The 24,300-nt window shown below is 34.9% G+C and overlaps 1 protein-coding gene across 1 annotated transcript in view; it reads right to left on the reverse strand.

Moving 5' to 3' along the window:
- LOC149807900 (uncharacterized) overlaps positions 1-23,378 on the reverse strand; it is an 83,271-nt gene extending 59,893 nt beyond the window's left edge. Inside the window, exons 1-3 of the mRNA XM_089971785.1 lie at positions 22,082-23,378; positions 16,873-16,898; positions 11,354-11,420 (exon numbers count right to left, since the gene is read on the reverse strand). Of these exons, the coding sequence (XP_089827911.1) occupies positions 11,354-11,420; positions 16,873-16,898; positions 22,082-23,291 (1,303 nt within the window). The 5' untranslated portion in view covers positions 23,292-23,378. The remainder of the gene's footprint in view (positions 1-11,353; positions 11,421-16,872; positions 16,899-22,081) is intronic.
- Between the last annotated feature and the right edge of the window lie 922 nt (positions 23,379-24,300).

Raw genomic sequence — 24,300 nt, forward strand, 5'->3', positions numbered from 1 at the left:
CAATAAATGCCCTTTATGCCATAATGACATTTGCAACATTTGGTCAAACACATATCATTTTCAGGGAAATGTGTTTAAAACACCTCCTTCATTTAGTATTGGTTGTTATATGTGATGCTGCATCTACAATCATCTGCATCAATTTGAAAACCCTTAGTATTATATTGATTTCTACTAGATTGGATCAACTTCTGCGGAGCGGTTTCTGTGAAGTCAAGTTCTTTTTTAACGGTGGCCATATATGTTCTACGATTGGGATCATTTTTTACAATGCTGAATAGCTATAGCCTTTCCGGCCTAATGTAGAATGCTATGCCAAATTGGGTCAAATACTTTTAGACCCTTTTTTAATAAAAAATAGTTATTCTTTCCTATTTATTAGCATTGGCCATATTGGAAGTCTGATTCGCATCATGTTTAGAAACTTCAAAATCATATTTTTGAGATATCTACACTAAATCGAGCAAATAAACTGTTATAATATCCTTCTGTATTGCCAAAAAATATAATTTTAGATGACTTTTTACGTACAGTTTCTATCCAATGGGGAATAATATTTGTATTCAGTAGTAAGTAGCAATTAAATCTAAAATGAAACAAACAAAACCTTGATTTATTTGGTCGTTTTGCTTTTGAGTAGGATAATAAAGCAAGCAGATGTAGTTCGATCCATTTCGGAAAGATATTTTATAATAAAGTCAATGCAACATAACCAATGCGGACTCTTTTCGCAACGCTTCTGTCACATTTGGTCATGTTATGTTGAGCGGGTTTGAGGAGAAATGGCCTGCAAAAGTTTTTCAAATTTTGTTAATAGCGATCATATGTAATAATGGATCAACATCTCTCGTACAAAATTCAAAGCCTTCTTTGTGAATATATTATGTCAATTTCTTTCAACTTTGGTTGAATAGCTTTATTCAAGGAATCGTTTATATTTTTTGGTATTAGTAACAGTCAATATGCATCCTTTGAACAAATTTAAATGTTACACTGCAAATTCTGTTAAGCGGATTTTATACGTCGTATAAAGGTTTTTCTCTCATAAAGAAAGCAGTTAAATTTAATTGCTGAACAGAATGTCGCATCTAATATTATTGACCAAGCTGTTAAAAATAACAGTTTTCAAGGGACGACGCACGACGATGGCCAAACATACCCTTAGATCGCTTGGCCATATAGTGATGCAACACTATTTTATTATAAGCTATATCACCGCACTTCCTCTCTGAGTTAGACTGGATGTTTAGTGGCAAGGATATCATTATCATCTTATACATGGGACTTAGCCATCTTTAATAAATGACTCATGTAAATATATGTCCTGCTAATCAATATAAGGACATATGTTTATTACCCAACTTGAAAATAATCCACTACCACAAGAAAAGAGTACGCTATAGGCTAATCTGTTTTCGAGAACAGTCGTAATTAAGATTTTAACTTTGAAGGGACTAGACACGACACCGAAAGAAACCTACTCTTGAATCACTTGGCCAAAAGTGACTCAACACTTTTTGATAATGAGCTATTTGGCCAAAAGTATCCGCTCACTCTAGTTATGGAACTTAGCAATCTTGAATAAATCACGGATGTAAATATATGTCTCTTGCTGTCCAATAAAATGACTTATGCTTCCTACCCAACTTGAAAATGAACTATTATGCCAAAATAAAAGGAAAATATCAAGGAATGAATGGAATATAACAGACAAACGTAAGAGTAAGGATCTGAAATGAGATTATAAAGTCATGGAATAGGTCCGAGATAACACGAACAAATAAGTATAAGGATCGTATTTTACTCCAAATATTGCATTTGTACGAAGGTCGAATTAGAAATAGAAACCCTGAAATAAAACCAGTATTAATGCTCATGCTATTCTTGCCCAATCCAAACGATAATGTAGTTGACCGTCCATAACCAGTGGTTGCACTAACATATAGTGAATAAATAACCTATTTTTACTGTCAAAAACTTGGAGCCATTGTTACAGATATATATCAGTATAATTGCTGCATAGCGCATCCAACATTTGTCTTACGACCGGATGAGCTAAACGGAATTCCTAAAGGCCACTGTTTTATTGTCTCCAAAAATACTGTTCAGTAGACCAATATAAATGGTTGGTTATCGCATAGCCCCTTGCTATTTATTACAAATATTACACAAGTATCGACCATAGCAACACTACCCTATGACAGGGACCAAGAGTTCAAACATTCTATTGCATACAACGAAAAGTCACGTGTTATGTATATTTAATTTACAGTGTGTGCTTGACCATGCTTGTGATTGAATTTTTGCCTACCTAACTCTTGCCTTTTTCACAGACGTTTATTTAGATTAGAGTTGGAAACCTAATTTATTTACAAACTTAGATTATTTTGGAAGAGAACTTGTTTACAATTTTATGGAATGTTCTACATAAATCGAACATACCCTGGTCAGTATATTGTGTAATTTGAAATTAGTGTATTATTCTTCATATTTTAAATTCATTGTGTGGAATCGTTTAATGTTGTATTCAGATATACCTTTACAGTACTTATTTATTTAAATTATTCATTGGTCTGACAAAGTGTTCGTTTATATTTTTGGACGAAAACACTAGTTTGGGATTGTTGTTAATTCATTCAAAGACAGGCTGAACTAGATCACTGTTATAAATCAAGACTAATAGCACATCAGTACATACAAGTCTATTGGTGCATCAGTACATTCGAGACTACTGGTACATTAAGACATTTAACGAAAAATTTCTCTTTCTATCTACTGATAATAAGATGCACGAAAACAATCTATCCGTGCTGTTATTCTTCATTCAAGTTTGAAGATGACCATGCCATCATTAACTGGCTTTAGTCTCTGTGAGTATGTGATTTGCTGGTTAGGACAATTTGTGCTTTAAATAGTTTCAATCACACTGGACAGTATATGCTGCTTTAATTTGTTTGATCAATAGAAGGTATGCTGCGGTTATCAGATTTACGCTGCTAGCACTTCTGCATTTCCGATGCAAATCTTCTCATTGCAATGTCTGTAGCTCAAGAATAGAGAATAGATAAGAATGGGCCAGGCAGCAAGGTCAGTGTTGAAGTGTGCCAAGGATGGCTTGATAAATCTTTGACCACCTTGAGATCAGTTTCTCTCTTTCAGCTGTGCCAACGTATCCTAATGCATTTGCTCAGGAAGCCATTGTAAAAACAGCCCCTCTTCTTGGCATGGCATTTAGACACTATCCAGCTTTCTCACGTATATCGCAGGTCAACTGCACACTAGCTTTGTAGACCTTCAGTTTCTTTCAGATTGATGCCTCCCCACACCCACACATTTTCATGTCTGTCAAAGAACACATTTACGTTAGCAATTCTAGTGTTGGTTTCATCATCAATGTGGACTGCACAGTGTGAGCAAAAATGTCAACCTTTTCATTACCTGGAGGGTTCTGCCATCTACTCTGATAGATGATTCTACATTAGGCTTTCTTGAGGAAGGCTGGTGCATCACCTCTGTCTTCTTTGATGCTGATTATGTGACCGAACGTTTCACAAGCTGAAGACAGGCAATCCATTCTGTGTTGCATTTCATACTCAGATCTGTTGTCAGCAAATAGGACATTGCGAACAGTCATTTCCTGTAACTTCTTCTGTAATCGCCACAGATTGAAGAGCTTGCCGTTTCTCTGGTGTCTCATATTGATCCTAGTGCCACTGTCACTGTATCAGGATGTCATTTCAAATTGTTTTGTTTTAATTTGGATACATTATGATTTTATGGCACATTTTCACCGTCTGGTCTAGATACGTTACATCTTGATATTGAGCTTGGACACTATAAGCCTGTGGTTAGTCTAGCATTCTGCACATCCCATGGCCTTCGACACTCGGACATCCAACCGGTTTCTTGTCCTGACAATGACGTAGTCAGATGTCAATGTTTGGAGCAAGGTTGCATCGAAAACATCTTGTTGCGTCTTGGCAGGCAAAGGACTGGTTTGATGATTAGCATGAAAAGTCCGTTTTGTTGGATTTGCCAAATGATACCTGACTATATCTGGTAATCTGTTCCAACTCTAGCACTGAAATCACCAAGCTTAATGAGCATGTCTTGATATGGTAGTTCTCCAATAAGATCCTCTAGATATTCATAAAATTTGCAGCTGTTCTCGTCTTGATTAGTTACGGTGGATTTTGTAAGTTGGATTTCTTATTCAGACAATGGGAGTTGTCTCATTTGCATTTGCCTGTCATTTACGCCCTTTGTGAGGTTGTTTAGTCTGCAGACTAGCAAGATTTGAAGACAAACAGAACACCACCTTCAGGTCTGTCTTCTTTGTTTCAGTGAGTTGTTCTTCCTTAGCTAGTCGTGTTTCACTCGGGGATGTTATGTGGATGTTTGGGTCTTGCCAGATCTTTAACAAAGAGAGCTGTTATTTTCCTGATCTATCTGCCGATGTAAAGTCCACTAGTGTAAGCATGTTCCAGGCATCCATGGTAAGCTGCGTCATTTTTGTCTTCGTGTTAGCTTATCGACTGCTAAGGCGACATCCAATTAGCCGCATTTTGCAGACCAGGGTTAAAAGGTGAAGCATTTAATGTTTAGGTCACCTTTGATCATGCTAAAAACGTGAGCTGAGTGATCCTGAAAAGAGCTGCCGATTTACCCATCAGGCTTCCGAGTACCACTGCTGCTTCTGTCCAGTGAAAAACGGCCCTATTCCCTAAGCCTTCAGTGTACAGGTGTACAACAACAGCTCGCTTCCAAGTGTATCGACAACTGCTGCTTTGCTGCTCGCTAATTACCACACGAAGTAAAGGAATCTGGTGGGGAGGGGAATAGTGTTATAGCCTGCATATGAGTTTGATATAGGTGAGGGACAGTTGCTCACTCACTCTTTCGTGAAGGCCTGCCTGAAGGCCTGTCTGAGTCCAGTGTCGAGAGGTCTGGATTGAGGTGATGCCCTGAGCTGTCCACAGAGGTCGTATCATCTGCCTCACACCGGGGGATGAGCATATCTGCTCGGCAGTCTGATACATCAGAAAGAATTTTTTGTTTTTATAATCTTTTTCTTAACATTTATTTAAAAATTATATATGGGACTAAAGGTATTGAAGTAGATAATTATGTCTGCGTTCTATTAAATCATATGCTTGTCTGTTTTTAAATAATAATATTTTGAACGCTATGATACTTAACTTAAAATAATAATTTATCAAACTTATTCCAGTAGTATTCTTAGATAGCTTCTAAAATATATGGTAAAAGTATATGATAATATTCTCAAAATCTATATGCATAGAATCGAATTGAGGGAATAGATAGCCTTACATATTGAATGCAATTTTTAATAAAATTACACGCTTATAGCTTTGGAAGAGTAGTAAAATAAATATCGTTAGATGAATCCTTAAATTTTCAATCAAATAATAAGCCAACAATCAGATATGCTTTATCCTTCAAAATATAACTAACATCATTTTCTGGTGATGTCTGCTCAATCGTGAGGGAATATGGGCCTTTGTGTGCAGGTAAGGCGATGGGTACTGTTTACCCACGGACCTAGGTTCCAATCTCCGTAGAGTACAAATTAAAAAGTCTCTAACCTGCATGATAGTATTATTTATATTAAAATATAATCCTGCCTACTATAACAAATTAGCAAATGAAACAAGAATATTACCCGATACGTTATAAGGAGCAAAATGACTAATATTGTATTGTATCAAGGTTAGCTATCTCGCAAATAAAAATCATTATTTGAAAATACAATTAATGTGAGTTCAAATGATAATATTTTCGCTAGCATGGGTTACATAAGTATTATTAAAGCAAGTTCTTGTGGTACACTATTTATCCTACAAACATTAATGAATTTTTTTGTATCAATTATGATTACATATGACACAAGCCTGGCTGATGAATAAACACAACTGGCAGCGAGCAATGTCAGATACAAGGGTCATTTTATTGCAAAGCAAGCCAACCCCGGAAACTGACTTTGGATTCTTTTAAGTGTGCCAATTTCCTTTCTGTTTTGTTTTTCGAGTTCGGCCGACATATGAAGGTCAGCGATAATTCTTTATTTTACCTGTATTAACGGAAATTTTTAAAACAAATTGAAACAAAGGAACAGTCTTGAAAGCGACATAATCTAGTGCGTTGTGCACGCATATCTAGATAAGGCTGAACAGTAAATTAGTTTTCAATAGTTTTATCTAAATGTTCCCTATCCATAATTTATTGTTTTATTTTTCGATAACAAGAAGCATGTACTTCGTCTTGTGGGGATAACATATACGCTATTTCCGGTTGGCTTCTTCTATAGGTGGGAACCCGTAGGTAAGTGCAAGTAACAGCGTTGTATACTTCTATTTCTTGTAATTAAATTACTATTTACAATTGATAATTTTTTTGTTATGTTTGTGCAAGCATAACTACTTTTAATCACGCGATGCAAATCTGATTAAACAAGAGAAAGGTTAGAGTATGGCCAGTGAGCGTTAAGTTATTAGGCAGAAGGCATTGATTTTTTTCAATCATATAGACTTTGACATTTAAACTTTGGAGCAAAAATCACATAGTTTTCAAGTGCAAGCCATTCTCATCGAGTGGTATCTAATGATGGTAGACAACTGGACTTTTATGTGGAAACAAAACTAGGAACAGAGAGACGGACAGCATCGTAATGTAATACTCTCCTGGTGTATAAAAAGTGTTGTAATTATAATCAACATAGTATCCGTTACTATTCATTCACATGTTTGCGCTGTTGGGGAAAGCGAATTTTTCTACATCGTACTATTACAGCGTGATCAATATGATATAAAATATTGTAACGTAAAACTGTAATAGTTGCTTCCGGAACCTCCCATTCTGTTGTCTTCCAGAGCATGCCAATGTTAGCGTGTAATTTCTTACTATCACATGAACAGGAGGGGCTACTTCTATAGTTATGTGACACTGATGTTTGCAAGCTGATTGTCGTCCATCTTCCTTAAAGCTTCCAAACGTTTGGAATCCACGTTTTATTTCTGCATATTTTGTCTGAAGTAATTATTCACACTGCATTACTTCATCTTCAACTTTACGCAATATTACGAAACACTCATAATAGTCTTTATATTTGCACACTTCTTTATACAATTTCAGAGAGTTTATCAGGGCACCTTTCAAAGAGCGATACTGCACATTATTCTCGTGTAAGTGGAGTGACTCTCTCTCTCTCTTCAAAAGATCTTCTCTTTCTTTGATGATTTGATCTTTTCTTTTTTCTAACAATGAGCTCAAGGTGTCGCTCCCTTCCACTATCCGTGCATTTTCATGTTCATTTTTCGAAAACGTGCCCTTGTTAATTTATATACGCTTGTCTAACTAACCAGGTAATTGAATTTTTCTAGTCATGTTCCTCGAGTTTAATAACATAATGCAATCATTCTTCAATTTCAATTTTGCTTTGCAATTTCCGTGAATAACAATTAACACTCAGAACAGCATATTTACCCATGAGACCTACATAAATATTCTAAATTGTTATGAATATAACGTTAACACTTTATTCCCGTAGATATTCCGATGGTTATGTCAGGATGGCAGCTAGTATCACTGATATCTATGAAAATATGCTCGTTTCGTTTCGCTTATATGATTACACAATCCTTACTAAGTGCCTCTCTACAGCTGGTACAAAAGCTATCGGCAGGTTCCGTATTTCCACCCATTCTACATTGTTCACACAGTTGGTCTACTTTATTCTTACCATCGGGTAACATTGACGGCATAATTCGATCATATGGAAAATGCTCAGCCCGTTTTTCACCGGACACATCCGATGTTAAAGGCAACGTTTCTTTCCCCGTCATTTCTTGAAACAATTCATGATGTTGTCTCCCAAGCACTTATTGAAATAAGTATACAGACAAGGGAATTCTCTCGTGGTGGTTAAAATATCCAGACAAGGTGGGCATATATGTTTTTCGGATGTGTTACCTTCCTCATTTTGCGATACCTTAATGCTGGTCTGTGTGCTTTTCCTTGTCTAGCTAGTGTTTGCTGACCTTATTTACACAGACCGAAATAATGTATATACACTGACCTTATTCACACGTACCGAAATACTGTATATATACTGTATCTTGTCCAAGAAGGAGTGTGTCTCCGCAGGTTTGAGTGGTTAGTGAAGTGGACTGAGATAACACTTATTTCGTCCTAGTACGAATGTAATCTTTATCGATTTTTATCGCAATTGTTATTCTAGCTTTTGATTGTGATCCTTAACCATAATGTTGATATTCTTGGTATTATAGGACATTTTCTATCCTCTAGAACAGGGGTGGGCAAACTACGGCCCGCAGGCCGCATGTGGCCCGCCAAGGGCTTTCATGCGGCTCGCAAAGGGTTTTCATGCGGCCTAGGAACAAGTCATCATTCGCACTGACTCTTTTTATGTTACTCTGTTTATCAAATAAATGTGCTTATTTTGAAGTTTAAGTTTAAGTTTTCAAATATTAACAACATATTAACAACTCAAAATTAATTATGATGTTATTTAGAAAAACCTTTAGTTTTTGCTATTTCAAATATTAATTATTTTACTTAATGAACTATGCGGCCCGCGACAAGGTGTAAATTTGTGTATGCGGCACTTGCACTGGAAAGTGAGTACACCTCTGCTCTAGAATATGAAATGTTGGCGTGATTGTATGTGCGTATTTTAGCGACCTGGCACAGAACAGAGAACACTCAGTCAAGGAAGTCGTCCCAAAAGTGATAGCTGTAACTGATGGCACAAATTCTCCTCACATCTCAAACCTGTGTAGAATATTCGTGGATGACCCATACATCACAAATTCTGAATACAATACAAAAGCCACAAACCTGATAATTCCCAATGTTCTAGCATAATTCGTTTAGAAAATATCTGAAATTGGTATATTTTGATATTTTCTGAAAACTTAAATTAAAATTTTACAAGGTTTATTAAATTTTGAACTTTGGAAATATTAAGGTTTGCTTCATTTAACTTACATCAGTGTACTGCGGTAAGTTGACATTGTTGTGTTTCTACTAACATTGTACAGACTCATTTTTAATTTATCCACACTTAAATCGTTATTCTGTATTGTCCTATCAGACTGTCATCTTTTACGGTTATTACCATTCAAACGCTTTAATATGTTCCGTTAAACATGATACTGGTCCCATCACTATTGGTAGCCTGATTGTGCTATTATCTATCCGAACAACTAGCCAAGTAGCTCATGTAATAGATATGGAACGTAACTCTTGTCATTGTTCTTTCATTTGTGCAATTTGCCACAAAAATCACTGCATGCACTGAGCCTTACTAAATGTTCTAAGTTGCATAGACCGAGATTAACACGTCCTAAATAATATGCAGTGTTCAACATTAAACCCTGAAACTAATCAGTTTCATGGTTTAAATTTGCATGAAAATGTAATTAACATGATGATAAAGCTCTTTAAAATTAAAATCATTGTCTAAGATTCTATAGAATAAAAATGTATGCATATAATACCATTGGAAACATATTTCTGTAAAGGCATTATCTTGCATCAGAAATATGTTTTGCATAAAATTGCAAAACTCAAATGAAGAGGATTTTGTTTTGGGGTCCAGGTTACTCATGTTACGACGCTGAGGTCTTAAACTAAGCAACAAAAAGTAGAAAAACTAATTCATTTTGTAAAATTCAACATTTAATTTATTTCCCATATATACCAAGATAAATTTTGATGAACAAAATTACAGTATGATTTAAATCCCAGATATTAAAATTTATATCACCAATCTAGAAGTATTGAGTATTCCAAATGAATTCCAGTTATGAATATGCTTATGTGCCAGTAGTCTTCAATGTGTTAATTTGCCAACAGTCTTGATATATCACAATGATATAATCCAAAATGTCTTTAAATTAATTCGCAATAATCCCAAAATAGTGATTTAGTTGAAGTAAATCATAAGCACTTGGTAAGTATATATTCCTGTGCACAACAATAAGAGGATATATTGATTTTTGCCAATACAGATGATATAACTCTAAAACGTGACAAACAAAAAAAGTCGTATACAGATATAAATTGCATAGCCATTCACGTAGCATAAAGTCTTAACTACAGACATCACAATTCCTATATTACAAGCAACACTGATCAATTCGATTTTAGAACAACAGGTTGCCGAAAAAAGAAACAAACCCCAGATCTCGTTAAAATATATAAGGACTTATTAGAATCATAAGTCTTTACAGGAGCCTCGCGCAGAAAAGCGCACAGGAAATATCAATATTCGAAGTAAAATATGAGGGATAACCTCATATTTTGTAGAAGGGAAATTAATAGAAAGCCAAACTTTTGTTTGGAAGAATAGTATAGCATGTCGGCGCTAGCTCACTAGACAGAAGTTGCGTGCAAAATACGACCAGCATAAAAAATATATAAATCACGGACGACAATGAATTCAAGAAAAATACTTCCAGATTCAACCAAAAGCATGATAGAACGTTCAGATATATGAAACATCATCGTCATCATCATTATCATCATGACTTGTTGTCAGTACCAAGACTAAGACCATGATGATTACGACTGCGCTTATATGCATGACGCTTTGACACCTATGCCTCACGAAGAGTTTCAATCCGCTGGCATTATTATGAATGTACATGTGTTGTTTAGTGTAAAGAAAATATGTTATCTGAAATGTCACTAATTAATATCACAATCTTACTGTTTTATACGTCCGCTTGCTGACTGATGCATAATCGGAGTCTTAAGATTCTCACTTAGAACGTCAGATGAATTGCGTTCTCTACAGTATGTGTGATATCGGCGTAATATGTACACGCAAACGGAGAAAGCAGACGAATTGATAGATACACCACATACTGACTACATGTCATACCGAAGACTTCTAAAAATGGTGCTAACAACTGCCTCGCTAATCGCTCAGCATTAAGAGGTTAATGTTAGGACTGATCAACCTGGTGTCAGGATAATGTGACTAGGTGGGAAATCATGATACATGTCTGCGGCATCATGCTTCAGTGGTAGACATTTCTTTAAGCTGCCACAATGCAGATATCGTAGCGATATGACTAGAAAATTGTTAAAGATACGTTAAAAATTTTAATCACACACATATTCTTTACAAGAGATGGTTTATATTTGATTGTTTATAATATGCCGAACAGTTATTATGGAGAGATGGCACATACAACAGTGGTCAGTTATGTCATGGTAGATAATTATTAAAAACTTTAACTTATAGCTTATTAACTCTACGATCAGCCTATAATGTTTTGCATTAATCAGAACATTATCATACTACCTGGCTTAGATTTCCGGCTGTCATCACCTCTAGACATGGCATTCTCCTTTACCGGTTTTTTGATCTCCTGAAACAGGATATAGATACACAATCAGTACATATTACATTCAGATTAAACTACTTTTATACAACTGAAAATAGTTCACTTGATTCTAGCCAAATATCGCCAGTAACTTGCATTCTTCTTTAAAACAAAAGCTTCATAATGGGACCGACGCTATACTACTTCTAATGAATTTCTGTGGGTTTTAAATGATACCAGTTTAAATGTTGTAGAATTTTATTCTGACTGAGAATCTGAAACGTAGCTTAGGCAGGCCTGCATGTTGCAATAGCAAGAATTCTTAAACCACTAGATGTACTGACTAATTGGGACTTAGAATTCGGGGCCATTAAAAATATATGATAGTGTGGGCTGGACCAAGCAGGTAATGCATTCTCAAACACATTAACCCTATCCACTCTAAACAGAGAAACATTTTACATATATTTTATTTAATTTATATTTGATTTAATTTGTGTTTGATTTGTTTTTGGGTTTTGGAATCTTTTATTTTATTAGATGTCAATGTAATGTAATTTTGTTTACTAGGAATTTCATATTTTCCAGAATATTCAGTTTGACATGAATCTTTCCATAAATACGTAATAAAAGAAACACTGTTCCTATTTTTGACTTAGTTCCTGGCCTTGATTGAGGGTAAAAAAAACAACTTTTATTCTCGGAGTAAAATTATTGGTTCTTATCATGGACATACAGCGGTTAGGTGATTTATATATGTAAACATGATCACGAGATCCTCTATTTTTGCAATAAGGTATTTCCAAAATTGCGAAATAATTAGTATTAATAGTGATGTTTAGAGAGAGAGAGAGTGAGAGATCTCAGAGGTTTGGGGCTTTTAAAAACACTTGATGTCAAGTCGTTTATACTGCTGTAGCCAGCTTTTGAGTTTTTATAATTGTTCGGATTCTAGACGAATAATTCGTTTCTCTGGAAATGTTTTGTCCTCAGACATAATTCTTAAACAAAGACATGTCTTACAAATTTTTGGGATTTCCAAATCGAAGGATTAATTAATGTGTTTCTATTTGGATTGGCATAAGACTTCAATTGTTATGCTACACTTCCCGATTCTAACGTCATCGAACAAAGTTTGTGTCAATTTTTTTTTTTATAAACGATGCGTCGGTTGGTTTCCAATCGGCTTCTAGATGTCTAGCGCGTGTTGGTTTGCTTTGTGTCAAATACGCATGTACAATTTCGTGACTTTTGACCCCTCGTTGTTGTATTTCCGGGTTGAGAAATGTTGTTCCCAATGTTTAGTCTTGACTTTTTTAGAAATTTGCAACATTGTTTCCAAGTATTCTTTGTACACCGGCGCATTCCAACTGACACACCAATTTGTTCTAGAATGTTCCAACAACATATTATTCGATTCAAGGATCCAACAGAAATGTCTACTAGGAGAATGGATAGACAATTGTTTTAACTGTTTTGGTTGTCCAAAATACAAATGGTGGAGTCATGTGCGATTTCTTTTCCTTCTAGTACAAATCCGCATTTATGTTGCAAATGTTGTACCATTGCGGGGCGATCTATGTAACCAAGATAGTCTTTGATAGTATCTAATGCATAAAAAACAATTATGTCTTCTCATTTAGATTCTAGAAACCCCTAAATATTGGCTACTTTGCTTTCAGAAATCGATGCTGGTGTGATCGTGTTTGGAGCTTTTCATCGGAACACATCGAGTACATGTGGTTCCTCCTGCTCGTATACTTGATTAATGGAGAGAAGGGCGCCAAGATACATATCTTCTACAAATATGTCGGACACTGGATGCAATTTGCAGGTTGTCGGGTCGGTCGTGTGTGTGTTGGTCGAAATGTGTTGTCTTTTCTCTCCAGCAGTTTGGTATTAAAAACATGTGTCTGGTTTCTATATCTATATGTGATGTCGTGTCTCCAATCCGGAAACATTTCTACTACTGGACAATTGTTTTTGGCGACCAAACAAATAGGCACAGTTGAATTTAGGTTTGTTGGTGCTTGTGTTTTTGTGTTTGTGTTGGGATTTTATTTCTTTCAATGCTTGTATGTTGTTTGTTTAGTTTTTGTTTTCGCTATTTTTGCCAGGTTATTTTGGGATTTAGTGGGCTTAAAAAATAGACATAGTTACTTCGCGTGTGTTGAGGGTGTTTCAGGCGTTGTATTTTTTTTTCTTTCTTTCAGTTCTTTGAAATGTAGTTGAAAAATTAATTAAAATGTGAGTTCGTCTAGGAATTTACAATCGTCGAATACACTTAGACAGGTCTTCCATTACTCGGTCGAAAAACATCATGCCGTTGATGGAATTGGAGCTTCTCATGTGTTCGTTAACTAGTCTTTATTAACTCACGATGGTTAAATTGCTCAAATATTTTCTTGGCGTTTTTATGCGATATGAACGTATTTAGATGGGGCCACACACACTTGAAACTGGTATCGTCAATATGGATTCATTAACGGGTCATGGCACTCACTTGTCGAATACGTGGTAACACTTTAGCATAGTTTGTGCTTTGACTCGTATGGAAAACACTAGGTTACATAAGTTGTTAATTATTTAACCAATCGTGGACAACAACCGTTGTTTATTATTAGAAATACTGTTGGGTGGTCGCATATGAGGTTATCTTGTTATTGAAACACTGCGTACACTGGAATCTTCACCAACGGCGCAAACACTTTCTTCACTTTAAAGTACGTTTGTTATTATACAACAGCATTTAAGAACGTTACTCAACTTGAACACACGGTGCTTTATGTGGATCTGAGCCTATTTGTCGATAAAAAGCTAATTTGTATCAGTTTACCAGTCGTGTTGTTCGTAGTGTCAATCCAGGTGAGGTTGTGATTTGTAAAGATCAAAATGGGGAACTTAATAGTCAAAAGTAGACATAGGAGATATTCGTCAAGTTGAAGAGTGATGGATGAGGTTGAGGTCACTGAAAATGGTGAAATCAGAGACAGTGACGTTTAGTTTGAGTTTATCAAAGAACATGTTGATGAAGATAATATTGCCAGAATACGTGCAATACGAAATCATACATGTGCCTCCTGCAGCACTCGAAGTAAGTTCATTTGCAACATAATTAAAGCTGTTGAGCAGCAAAGAAGACATATATGAGGATAGTAAAATAGCAAATTTTTTTTGATACTATCACTGGTTTTGATACACGTAAATCCAGCATCTTAGCTGCAGGAGAGTTTGGTTCGCATGTGTTTATTATATCTGGATATTAAAACGGATGGAGCCAAATAACAGCAATTGTAAATATGCAGCCTGGTGACACACGCGACAATGGTCTTGCAAAACCCTTTCTATATACGATAGGTAAAGATGAAAATCATTTTCAAGCGTTTCATATCTATCCATATGGCTGTTAAACAGTCTTTTGCGTTTATGTTTAAGAGTAGATTTATCATATTGATAGTTGGGACCAAGCGAACATGTTAATACTAATATGAATCCAGCTTGGAGTCATCGCGTTACCACATGGAAATCCTCAATCGTTGGTTGCACCACCAGATATGATATTAATTTTAGCTTGACAAAATAGCATTCACCGCAGTATCCACTCCAGTTACGTTCAACATCAAATATTTTGCAAGAACTTTGACTAAGCTTCGACAAAAATGATCTCTATTATTATTCAGCAAGGACGCACATGTGATGACAACAATTATTTGGCGAAGACGGTCGATATATGTCAAAGGTGCTGGGGTAATCGATGTGTTTTTGCATGAGAGGGATGTCAAAATATCAGAACGCACAAATGCCGGAGACTTAAGTATTTCCGAGAGATTTGTTATAACTGCAAGACAATTGTGACAGTAAAAAATAGTAACTTGCTAGAGGAGTGCGTGCATATTGAGCCTGTTCGTGTTAACGAGACAGGACAAGGTATGCCTATCGTGCAATTAACATATGTGATTGTGTTATTCATAGTAGAAACATGACACATCCTCATTCTGGCATCCTCGGTCTTGCTGCGACAATACCCGTCGGTCTTGGTATGGCTGGAATCATGACAATAGCAACCGTTGAAAGTGCATCGATCGGCATTGTTGTGAGAGCTATATCAATAGTAACTTGTGTCTCTGGTGGTGCGATCAAAGCAATTTCGATGCGACTCAATTCCCGAGTACGCATCTATTACTTATTACTTGAGGAGACACATAACAAGCTCAATACGAGCTGTAAATATTTGTACTCGGCCGCAATCGATCATAGTATAATCAGTGCGTCTGATTCCGATATTGCGGAAATGGAAAATCACAGACAGTAAAGTGTGTTAATGCTCATCGTTCGTATGATAAATTCTATAAAATATTCATCCGTTCCACCTTACTAATCAGAACAATTGCACTACAGTTCACTTGGTCCCATCTACTTTTAATGAAGTTCTCATCTATGATTTATGTTCATCTTGACTTTTATTAATTTTAGTCAAACTGTTTCGGATTTTAAGAAATTTTTTTTATATAAAAACACTGCCTGTGCTCTAAATGAAGTTACGTTAACAGCTTTTTAATTTGTTTTTATTATTTGTTTAATATAATTTTTATTTGTATTGTCATTAATGACATGCTTATATTAAATATATCCATGATCAAGTGTGGACTTTAATTCGTGTCTTTGGTGGTGCGATCAAAGTGATTTCGATGCGATTACATTCCCGAGTACGCATCTATTACGAATTACTTGAGGAGACACAGAACAGTCTCAATACGAGCTGTAAATGTTTGTACTCAGCCGCAATCGAGGATAGTATAATCAGTGCGTCTGATTCCGATATTGTGCTGGCGGAAATGGAAAATCACAGACAGTTACGAGGACAAATAAAAAACAAAAAAGTCAAAAGCGTTACTTTCATACTACTATATGAATATATACGCTTGTAATAAAGTGTGCTATATCTCATCGGTCGTATGATAACTTCTATAAAATATTCATCATTTCCACGTTACTAATCAGAACAATTGTACTACAGTTCACTTGGTCCCACTTTTAAAGACGTTATCATCTATGATTTATGTTCATCTTGACCTTCATTAATTTTAGTCAAACTGTTTCCAATTTCAACAAACTTTTTTTACTAAAAACACTGCCAGTGCTCTAAATGAAGTTACGTTAACAGCTTTTAAATTTTGTTTTTATTATTTGTTTAATATAATTTTCACATTTATTGTCATTGATGACATGCTTATATAAAATATACATGAGCAAGTGTGGACTTCAATGTTTATCACAGTTACTGTATCGGAACCTGTATCGTTTATCTCCGGGTACTGACTCTAGGTTGCACTTTGAAAGCTAAGTAAGATAATCAGAATTCATAAGTAACTATAATCTCTAATTTGCTTCTGCTTATCCTATGTCCCTTGTGAAATAAGTCATGACACGATAACAGTTTTAGGCACATGAATATAGCCAAGGACAAATAATAAGGAGAATGATATATTGTACATACCACAGACGAAGGATCTGACTTTGGACCTGAAAAAAGAACAGGTGTCCAAAATATGTTGAGTGATAGATTCCTAACATAATAATAGTTCTTTGAGTGGGCAAAATCATCATAAGTCTTACACGTTTAAGCATTCATTTTATAAGACGTGGAAGAAAATCATTATCATTGAAAAAAATAGAGAATTATGTACAGTTTGATAAATATTTCGATAGTCCTTTTAAAATCTTTCACTGTGTTATCATTACACTCTTAACTTCTCTGTAGAGACAGATAGCTCACCTTCTACAGGCACTAATAATTCAAACGCTGACAAAAGACTATAACACATGGAGTACTAGTTTCCTAATTGCACCAACCTTTCCTCATCTTCATTACTTTGATCTTTTCATGTTATCATGACCTTCATAAGAAAAGAAAATCTTAAGCATGATTATATAAATGTTCCTCATGTGCTTGACAGTCATATAACTGACAACCGCTCGGTATTCAGTGCAAGAAATCTAGGTCAGTAGTACAATTTCTTCAGAAATATTTTTCAATCTTAATGATTGCATATATATTAGAAACAATCAAGGCAAGGTTTCTCAGATATATACAAATTTGATTGCACACCAGTATCATTTGTCCAATGCTGAAAGGTATTTAGGCCAACATGTGTAAGTGAAATTGGTCAACGTCTTCTCAGCTATTTTAAAGATAAAATTATGCAAATATTCATGGCACCCATATTTGATAGCGAACAACATTATTTAGACAATTATCAGCGGCCTGCATGTCATATTCTGTTAAGTGGATTTTGAGAAATTTCTGTTCTGCTTTTCGTTAACGATGTCATTATACCCTTTTTTCCGTTTTAAGCAAAAATTTCAATATTATGATGTGTATTAGCATCAATTGTACACAATAAATGCATTTTATGCCAGAGAAGATTATTTTCCATGTTTTACCAAATTTATTTTCAGGAAATTGTGTTTAAAAGAACTATATTTAGCAATTGCTGTCATAAGTGATGCAGAGTCTACAACCATTTGCATACATTTCAAATCAGTTAATATTAGACCGATTTCTGCTAAATTACATCAAATTTCTTTTGACAGGCTGCTAAGAAGAAACCAATATTTTTTATTAACGGTGGCCATATTTGTTGAAATATTGACATCATTTTGTCTATTCCGATATAACGCTTTCTGTCTAATTGGGTCAAATTCTGTTGGAATTTTTTATATAAGGTAATCATTCTTGTCTTTTCTAGTAATAGTGGCCATCTTCGAGATCTGCTCCGCATCATGTTAGGGAAGTTCAAAGTCATTTTTGTGATATCTGTACACTGAGTCAATAAAAGGATAAGGAATCTTTCTGTATTGCATAAAAATGAAATCATTATTATTTATGTTACTTTTAGTTAGTATTACAAAGCAACGAAGTCTAAACAAACTGAAAATGAAACCTTAATTGATATCAGGCTCTTTTATTGAAATGCAGCTATCTCCAGAAAATGAAATGTAACCAACGAGATTTTTCTGCGATGCTTTCTGTAATATTTTGTCAAGTCAAGTAACTTATAGTTTTTTTAATTAATATTCTTAGTAACAATTGCCATATTTAATAATGGAGTGACATTTTTTGCATAAACTTCAAAGTCCTCTATGTGGAGATAAGAGTATGTTTTTCTCAAGATATCATTTTTGCTTAATTTTCCTATCGGTAATGGAAGTCTTATTTGATAGTCAATCGGCATCCTTTCAACAAAATTTAAAATCTCAATGTTATCCGATAAATTATTTTGGGAGGTTTTTCAAAAGTGTTTAAAGGTACTTCTCTGATAGCAACAGCAACTTTATAATGTCCCTTGTAATGATATTGGACAAGCTGTTATCGAGAACAGTTGTAAATAGCAATTTTTAAGAGACGACCCTTAAGGAACATTCTCTAATATGATGGAACATACCCTAATATCACTTAGTCATATAGCGATTCAACGCCATTTTATACTGAACTATGACTCCGCACTTCATGTGGATTTTATTGGGGCAAGAGCATCATTTCACCCAATCAATGGAATTTAGCGATCTATAATAAACGACTCATGAAATTATATTGCACGCCACTTAAAACATCTACTTTGCCAAGATACTAGAAAAACATCATTGCAAGGATCCAAGATAGCAGTATGTAGCAATGGAATAGGTCAAAGAAAACAAGACCAATAAGTATCGCATGTTCGAAAAAATGCTGCATTTTACAAAGATCATATTAAAAATATAACTGACAATCTAAAATAAAATCAAAACTAATTCAGATATTATTCTTGCCCAGTTCAAACGATGATCAAGAGGCTATGCATTCCTATTCCATATAACGTATTTTTACTTATGTTTTTAAATTGTGTGTTTGACGTTTGTCCGTAATTGAGGGTAGAGTTTAATCCAATCTGGCTTTGATGCATTTTTATGATGGATGCTTCGATTTTAGTTCAAGACCTAAACTTATTTACAAACTTATAATGTTTTTGAAACCGAACTTGTTTACAGTTTGATGAGTTTTTCTATTTAAATCTACCCATATCATGGCATTATGTTGTGTCTCGCGCAAAATGAGGTTATAGTCTGACTCTACATCACCGTTTGTTTTTACCCCCTACCGATTTCACAAACGAGAACGTTTACTGTGATAAAAAAGTGCAGAGAACTAAGTCAATTGAATCATTGATTTATAATTTATAACCTGACTGTGACCAGAATGACACTAACGCTGCCATCCGCTGCACCATTTCATGCTTAACAGACTTTCCATACTAACACGGCGCCATATTGCGTACACTGTAGGCTAGTTTATTTCCTTTAGACAAAATAATGACGTAGTTCAACCTGTTCGGCAAATGCTGAATAATTGTGCAAATTACACAACGTTGAGAGTTTGGAATTATTTCCCTCTGCACACATGAACATAGAAATTAAACCGCTTGTTAAATCCACATGAAAAGCGCAGTTGTCATTTTCCTTTGCTTGATTCAACGTTGTAAATATCGGAAGCAGACAACTTATGTATGTACATCTGTATTCGTGATACACCCCTTTGCTGAAAATGGACTTGTCCAAAAACTGGAAATGGATCCGAGCATGTCCATCTATTGCACTCAAAACTTCCGTTAAGCATGAAACGCGCATAAGATGATGATGTTAGGGCCACTCTCCTCAGAGTCAGGTTAGAAACTATAAATCAATAAAAGGAATTGCCTAAGTTCCTTGTACTTTTTATCACATTAAAGGTTTCCATTATTTAAATCGGTAGGATGGTACAAACAAACGGGTTTATATTTATCAGACTATAGTATATAGACGATAAGGTTAAACAATTATTCATTCCTGTTTTAAGACAAGTCTGTGGAATCATTTAATTTTTTATTTATATATAATTTAATACGAGTCAGTTATTTAAATTACTCGATGGACAAACAAAGTGCTCAATGTCTTTTTGAACTAAACTCTACGTTGGGATTATTGTGAATTCATTCAACGATAGTCTGGACTACCTCAATCAAAACTCTTATTCCATCATCGCATTCAAGACTAATGGTACATCAAGATATTTAAGACTCTTGGTACATTTGGACATTCATGATTACTGGAATTCGTTAGAAAATTCTAAACATTCGGACATTTGATACAACATATAACATTGTTTGGGATTAATTAATAATACTGTAAGTGCCTTTTTAACTTTCACTTTGTATTCCAGGGAAATAGAATCTTTGCTGAATTGTATTAACCTGTTGGTTTCGCTTTTTTCTGTTACTTAATTTAAGCCCATAGATTCGTTGCACACTATATGCACAGTTCTCGTGGATTTCTTATATGCTTCAAGTCACGAATTTAAAGACACTACGCATAATAAACAATTTCCACCCTTCGTAAGTCCTAAATTAACTCAGATTATTTTTCTTTGGAAGACACTGTATATTAACATTATGAATGTACATAGCTTTCAATTATACAACTAATGTACCTAGTTTAGTAAATGTCTACCCAGTGGTGCTTTCTGTTAGAGATACAAAGAAACACCTGCAGAGAGAGAGAGAGAGAGAGAGAGAGAGAAGATGTTAGTATCTTTATGACATCAAAGTGTAATTCCACCCTATATGTCTCACCACTAGAATTGTAAGGATGTGTGTATATGTATTTGGGAATATTGATTTGTTAAAGATGTTTTTTAATCATTTATAATATTTATGAACACTTTCAAAATGCTTTATAGACTTACATATATGTGACTAAAACTACTAAGGTAGATATTTATATAACTATTGAAGTGTTCTATAAATGAGATGCTTGTTTCTTTTTAATGGTGATATTTTAAATGTTACGAATATATTTTTGTAACAATATGGGTGATGGGAAGTTTGAAATTGTATAGCAACTTGAAGAACAAAAATATTGATCTATAATGATTTTTCATCTAAATTATATTCAACCTGAAAAGTGAAGCATTAGATAGATTCTACTGAAGAGAAAGCACTAGTTTATTTCGCTTGTCAACATTCAAAAAACCCTTTCATCTTTGGAAATATGGCAGCTATCTCTTTTGCAATTTAGTTAAATATAACTCTACAGTGCGAAATAAACAATCCTTATATGTAACATAACGAATAACAAGCGCTATTAGAACAACACAAACCTACATAGACAAGTATATTGATGAAATGCTGAGCCATGTCATTCAACCTCTTAATTTGAGACTATTTAAGTATCTTCAAGGCATTGGATAGTATGGAAGTATTTTAATCCTATGGGAAAATCAACATTTTACCTCTCTAATATCCAAAGGGATTGGAAACTGCACATAGCGGAGCACTGATATTATTGTGCAGAAACCATTGCTTCTTTCGGTGACAGAGACCTACACAGGTGAATCTAGGATCAAATAATCAAACGGTTGTCATTACCCGTGGTGCAAGCCATTCACAAAGATTGGTATATATTGATTGAGGACAACTGGAGTTATAACTGAAAGACTGACAACATTATAATATAAAACTCTCCACTTTATCGCAGACATATATAAAGATGTATGTAATTATAGTCTAACAAGTCTCCCTTACTAATCATAAAGAATGTATGCCCTGTTGTGGACAGAGAAGTTGGCCTTATTCTACATCGTATTCTATGAGTATATTATAAAAGCTTGATCAATATAAAATAAGACATTGTACCGAAAAATTGTAACAGTTGCCGTCGGAACGTCCCCTTCTGCTGTCTTCCCAATTTTAGAGTGGAACTTCTTACTATCAAAGGAACCGGAGGCGCTGCCTGTATAGTCTTGGTGACATTGACCTTTGCGAGTTGATTAGCGTCCATTTTCCTTAACGCATCGACACGGCTGGCAAGCTGAAATGTGGAATTCACATGTTTTACTTCTGAATATTTTGTCTGAAGTAGTTTTTCACACTGCACTATTTGGTCTTCTAGTTTATGTAATATTACGAAACATTCACAATTGTCTCCATATTTACATACTTCTTCATAAAACTTGAGCGAGTTTATCAGGGAAGCTTTCAGAGAACGATAATGCACATTATTCTCGTGTAAAGTTCGTGACTCTGTCTCCAATAAATCCTCTCTTTCTTTGATGATTAGAATTTTGGTATTTTGAAACAATGATATCAATTTGTCGATTTCATCCACCATGCTTTCTGTTTCACGTTCAATTTTTGAAACGGCGCTCTTGTTCATTTCGGTACGCTTGTCTAAATATCCAGCGAGTTGATTTATGTTTCTTGTCATAGCATCCGTATTCTTCGAGTTCAGTAACACTTGGTTATTATTCTTCAGTTTCAACTTTTCTTTGCAATTTCCGTGATCATCGATTAAACACTCAGAACAGCATATTTCTTTATGAGACCTGCATAAATATTCTACATCTTTATGAATATGACGTGAACACTTTACTGCCACGGCTATTCCGATCGCCATGTCAGGTCGGTAACTAGGATCACTTATATTTATGAATGTATGCTTTTGTTTTGCACTGATGTGAATTCCAACACAATGTTTGCAAAGTGCTTCTCTACAGCTGGTACAAAAGCTATCGGCAGGTTCGGTTTTTCCTCCCATCATACATTTTTCACACAGTTGATCTACTTTATTTTTGTCCTCGGGTAACATCGACATCAGAATTCGATCATACGGAAAATGCTCTGCCCATTTGTCAAAGGACATATCTGACGTTGAAGGGAAGGTTTCCTTCTCACATGTGGGACACTTAAAGCTATGCGCTCTTGCTTCATTTTTAAACGAATTTTTGATGTAATCTCCCAAGCATTTCTCGCAGTAGGTATGCAGACAAGGTAGTGCCCTCGGAACAGTTAAAATGTCCAGACAAAGTGGACACAGCATGTCATTTGGATTTGTTGCCTTTCTCATATTTCAATATGTCCTTTCTCGTGTCTAGCTACTCTTTGCTGACCTTAGTCACACAGACAGAAATGATGTATATACACTGCACCTAGTTCGGGTAGGTGTGTATCTCTCCTGGTTTGAACCGGTTCGTGTAGTGGACCCAGATAACAGTTATTTCTTCCTGGTACGAATACAATCTTTATCGATTTTTGTTTGAAGTTTCATTCTCAAATTTTATGGTAATCTTTATTCTACATGTTGGATGTCTTATTTTAGCATTAAAGAAAATTTTCTATCCTTTTGAATATAGAAATTTTGGTGTATTTGTTTGTGTTTATTCTAGTAGCATCGCACGGGGAGTAACAAAGCTGTCCCAAACGTGAACTCTTTGAAGAGTATATATGTACGTGCCTATAAATCTCAATTTCTGAGGAGAGTACTGAAAACACAAGCTTTTAAATGAAACAAATTTCGTGCATAATTCATTTTAAAAATTCTTAAACTTATATACTTTGATATTTTTCGGAAACTTAAATTTAAATTTTACAAGTTGTATTTGAATAATTAATATATTTTGAACCTTCAAATATAGACAGCTTATCTTTATTTAACTTACCAATATGAAGTAAGGTGATATTTTGTGTTTCTGGTCACTATACACAGACTTATTTTCAATTTATTCACCCTAATAAAGGTTATTCTGTATTTTCCTATCCCATGGTCACTTTTATTTAAACGTTTGAATTTGTTCCGTGCAATATGCTAATATTACCACCATTATCGGTAATATGGTTGTACTCTTATCTATCCTAACAACTAGCTCAGTAACTGACACAATATATATGGAACGTAACAAAACAATATATAATCCAAACTGTCCTCGAATGAATTTACAATAATCACAAAATAGTGATTTTGTCCGAATTCAACACGAGTACTTTGTAATGCCAGTGAACAATGGATATAAATAATTCCTCTAAACATAGCAATAGTACTGAATTCACTTCGCATATCAAGTTAGGAATGAGTAATT

Source organism: Sinohyriopsis cumingii, chromosome 1 (assembly GCF_028554795.1).
Source record: "Sinohyriopsis cumingii isolate HCF-2022 chromosome 1, ASM2855479v2, whole genome shotgun sequence".
NCBI lineage: Eukaryota > Metazoa > Mollusca > Bivalvia > Unionida > Unionidae > Sinohyriopsis > Sinohyriopsis cumingii.